Source organism: Anastrepha ludens, chromosome X, assembly GCF_028408465.1.
Source record: "Anastrepha ludens isolate Willacy chromosome X, idAnaLude1.1, whole genome shotgun sequence".
Classification (NCBI taxonomy): Eukaryota; Metazoa; Arthropoda; class Insecta; order Diptera; family Tephritidae; genus Anastrepha; species Anastrepha ludens.
The window spans coordinates 21799874-21804695 of NC_071503.1; the positions used below are offsets into that span (position 1 = coordinate 21799874).

General features: G+C 40.1%; 1 protein-coding gene across 1 annotated transcript; it reads left to right on the forward strand.

Moving 5' to 3' along the window:
• Positions 1 to 793: 793 nt before the first annotated feature.
• Positions 794 to 1677, forward strand: LOC128869811 (uncharacterized). The gene is made up of 3 exons (XM_054112412.1): positions 794 to 1066; positions 1146 to 1308; positions 1376 to 1677. The coding sequence occupies exons 1-3, from the start codon at positions 794 to 796 to the stop codon at positions 1675 to 1677; spliced, it is 738 nt and encodes a 245-aa protein (XP_053968387.1).
• Positions 1678 to 4822: the final 3145 nt, after the last annotated feature.

The following is a 4822-nucleotide window of genomic DNA, read 5'->3' on the forward strand; positions in this document are numbered from 1 at the left end:
AGCTATACGGGCAAACCCGCAAATATTTGCGGATTTATATACCACATGCCTAGAAGAAGGAACCTTTCCAACCAGATGGAAGCTACAGCGATTAGTTTTGCTACTTAAGCCAGGAAAACAACCTGATCACCCAGCCGCATACAAACCTTTATGCATGTTGGACACAACACGGAAAATATTAGAACGTATCATATGTGATCGGCTCCAGGAATACTTAGAAATCTCTGGTTGTCTCTCCGATAACCAATTTGGTTTCCGGCGTGCAAGATCAACATTAGATGCGATCCGAATCGTAACAAACATAGCCCGGGAAACTATTAGCGGAGGACACACTGCTGTGAAAATCTGCGCAACGCTGGATATAAAAAACGCGTTCAACTCGGAAAATTGGTCCAACATAATGCTGTCTCTGGAAAATTTGAAGACACCAAGCTACCTACTGAGCATTATCCGAAGCTATTTCAGCAAACGAATTTTACGGTATGACACTGATGATGGCCCAAAAACTGATGAAGTCAGAGGGGGAGTTCAACAAGGATCGGTTTTGGGGCCAACTCTTTGGAATGTTATGTATGACGGGGTTCTGAAATTAAAACTTCTAGCGAAAACAACAATCGTAGGTTATGCGGACGACATTGCGCTAGTTGTAGTCGACAAGCGACTGGATCATCTAGAAGCAAAATGCAATGATGCGGCAACGAGAGTACAGCGTTGGCTCAGCAATGCAGGTCTAGAGCTGGCAGCCTAAAAAACGGAGGCAGTGCTGATAAGTGCTCGGAAGAAAAAGGCGACCATGAAACTCTCAGTTGGTGGACCCGAGATACTTTCAAAAGAGGCAATAAAATCCCTAGGTGTAATGATCGACACGAGATTGAGCTTTAAGCAACATCTAGCAGCAGTTAATAACAAAGCAGCGGCGGTAATGGGCGCTCTCACAAAAATACTACCGAATATAGGTGGTCCACAAGGGGAAAGAAGGAAACTATTATCAACAGTCGTGGACTCAATCATACTCTACGCGGCACCGGTATGGGCAGAAGCAAAGAACATTCACATGCGTGAAGTGGTGCGCACACACAGGCGGAGTGCATTACGGATTCCATGTGCATATAGAACGGTATCAGACGATGCAATATGTGTTGTAGCCGGAAAATAGCCAGTTGATATTCACGCAAGAGAGCTTCGCCGCCTCTATAGCGAGTAAGGAGCTAAACCAACGGCAACAGAAAAAGCCATCGAACGAGAGCGATCTATGTATGGGTGGCAAAGAAGATGGGAAGAGTCACTTAAAGGGCGCTGGACGTACAAGTTAATATCACATCTCGAGCAGTGGGTAAAAAGAAAACATGGTGAAACCGATTATTACCTTACGCAGATACTCACCGGTCATGGCTGCTTTATGGAATATCTCCACCGCTTTCAGCTGGCAGAAAGCCCATTCTGCCCGAAAGCGCGGAACACGTGGCATTTCATTGTGATCGCTTCGCACGAGCACGTGCAATACTTGAAAGGGTTTTGGGACACTCAGCTAGTCCTAATGGCATCGTACAGGACATGTGCTCATCCAGTGCTAAATGGGTGGCGATTCGAGCGTTTGCTGGAAAAATTATGCTACGACTCCAATTCATCGAATGGGAGCGCAAGACCCAGCAACAGCAGCTACAGTTGCAATTTTGAAATGGAGATTAACTGTTTCCGGACAGAATGACGACAAACACAGACACTTGAGTAAATCACTCACAAAAATATCAGACAGAAGACAAGACGATAGTTCGTAAATACTGCGCTATCGCAAATTTTCCGATATTCCATTTCCTCCAGAACCGCGTATGAAAACAGTGCGGGGAGTGGACACCATCGCTGAAGTAAGATCTCCATACGTCCACAAGAGAAGGACCTGGACGCAGGTACCTGGTTGTGTCAATAGACATAAACGCGGTTTCACCTTGATGAAATGTTTACAGCGGTCCCAGGGTGGAAGTCAGCCGAGGAGGAGGGATGTTATAGTGTTAGTGGGAGCATGCCCCACACACCACTGGTGCGACGGCACCTTTGATGATGTTTCTGACATTTTGATTTTAACCTCCTACCCAAAAAAAAAGCCGTGAAGGGCTTGGATGTACTGACACTTCCACTGGGTTTAATTATCCCAGCTTCCGTCGTACTAAAGGAAATCTGGTTTGATCCAGATTTGGGGGTGGAAACTATAGCTTCGAGGAGAGGAGATGATGGGATGATGAGGGTTAAGGATTAGCAGGAACGTTGGTACGTTGATCTTCATATGGTGATTGGATGGCCACCAATTTTGCCGTGAAGCTGGTGGATGGCTAGCCAATCCTCATATAGAGCTTCCTCCTTAGTTCATGTTGGGTTGGTCTCCATGATATGGAGTTCAAACCACCAGTTAAGCCTCATCCCCGCGACATACAATATACCATGTACAATGAAATGGACGACTACATGAAAGGGCGAGTGGAAGCTAGGTGGACTAATCTTACCACATGCTTAAATTCGCCAAAAGCGCTGACATCCTACATGATGTCTAATTTCAGTATTCATTAAGGTAGGTCTCCATCTGGTATCGCTAGGGACCAAAAGGTCTATGCGTGGCTTATTGCCAACCAGGCTAATCTAACCTAACCTAGATGGAAAGCAATTGGCAAGCAGTATTCTACTTCTTACCTTGGAGCGGTATTTCCTACCGGAAACCATTGCATACCGATTTAATGTTACTCCACCAAAGATACAAAAGTTGCCAACTAATCGGCCATACAAGTACACGTTGCGGAAAAACTCCTCTATGCGACACTTACTCGCACTTTATGTATTCATTATTCCAGCTCCCATCCTTCTTCTAGTAGAGTTTGTCCTACATTTGTGCAAATGAAAAAACTTATAGTAATTAAAACTGATAATAAATGCTCCTCAGTGAAGCCATATATAAAAAGCAAATTCCACCAAACCACAATGAAAACTCAGTTTCATTTGCTGAAAAAACAAACAACAACAAACCAAAGCAACAAAAAATTAACTCTGCTTCCCTACACATTGCGAGTAAAAGTAAAAATAAAGTAAACGAAAACCAGCAAACATTAAAAATGACATAACCATACCTCACCTTATATAAACCACTCAAATAACTTAGTCAATTAGCCACCTTGCTCATCCAATTCATGTTCTTTAACAACATACTGAACCCAGTTGATAACTCATCCACTTTAGCAAACTCAACTAACACACTACAACTCTCGGTAGAATAATTTATCTCCCTCCTTCAATTCATCCCATAAGATCTACAGATTTCTTCATTTATCTTTTCATCTCTTCCCACTTGCAATAGCTCAACCGAGACTCTAAAAAATCAACCATGAAAATATTGCAATGAAAATTATATTATAATAATTATATATATTTAAATATATTAATCAAAGAACACAACCCTGACATAATCGCTCTTCGAGAAACACACGTCCCTGCCAACAAGTCTTGATATTCCCCAAACAAATAAAGCTACTTTCGTTACTTCCACAACAACCCCAGCAACACCTCTTGCAAACAAGGTGTTGCCTGCAAGATAAAATTATGCCAATTATTTGAAATTTTCAGGCTCTATCCGTCGAAGTATATATTGGATTTAAAATAACTATTATATCTTGCTACATTTCCCCTGTACAAAACTTTACCAACTGATATATAAATAATATTTTTATTTTTTGACGTGATAACGTCTTATAACACTGTGGAACAAATTCAGGCTAGCAAAAATTAGGTCCATTCTGAGAGTGGCGGGTGAAAATAGAGGCGAAATTAGAATCGTATCGCGCCGTTTGTTTATGTTAGTTCGAATTTTTTTTTAATCGGCCTTCGAAGTTTGCAGTCAAATGCTGATTTTCAGTATATTGTTTATATGGTTTTTTGGCTATAACTCGTCGACTAATTGATATTTTTTCAATCTGTAAAAGCCAAATTATTGCTAGAGACCTGTGCAACAATTACAATTTTTGAAAAAATTGATTTCGAAAATTTGTGTGGTACTTATGAAGCAAAATGTTGGAAAAATTATTTTTTTTTTATGTTTTTTGAAAATATTTTCAACAAAACTAAGTCTTTTTTGCATTTTGTGTGGTCTATAATATGCTTCTCAGTTTCTTAAATAAATGTATAATTTGAAAAGAAAATTACGGGATTAAATACTTTGGCAGCTACTTAGACGAAAGTCACAAAATGTTCGAAAAATTAACGTGTTCCTTATTATTGCTTAATATCTGGCAAGCAACTCATTGTTTTTCGCTTTTTTTCTTATCTAAAATATAGTTTTCAGTCCATCACATAAATATCATAGAAAAAAATATAGTATCAGTCGAAAATTTGCGCTATATACACACATTCATTACATAAAACTTATGTAAAAAAACCCAAAATAAAACTTATGTAGCAGTGTCAAGTGTCCAATTACCATTACCGCACTCAGAATTCGTTCCAGTACCAACATACCGAAGTACTGATCTTCAAACAGGTATCAGTACTACAACCACCGCTGCTACACCCATGGATTTCTCCTCAGAATTCAACCCTGGTGAAGGTACATCCTATAAAACATCAAAGGACCCAATCCTAATAACACAAAACCAATTGGATGGAATTGTTGCACATTTGTGTTTGACTCAGAAAAAATCTGAACGACTGGCTTCATTTTTGAAAGGAAATAATTTGCTGACGAAAGGTACAAAAGTAACAGCATATCGAAAACGCCAAAAAGAGTTACACAAGTTCTTCAATGTCAATGTTGCAAAAAATTTCGCTTATAGCAACGATATTGAAA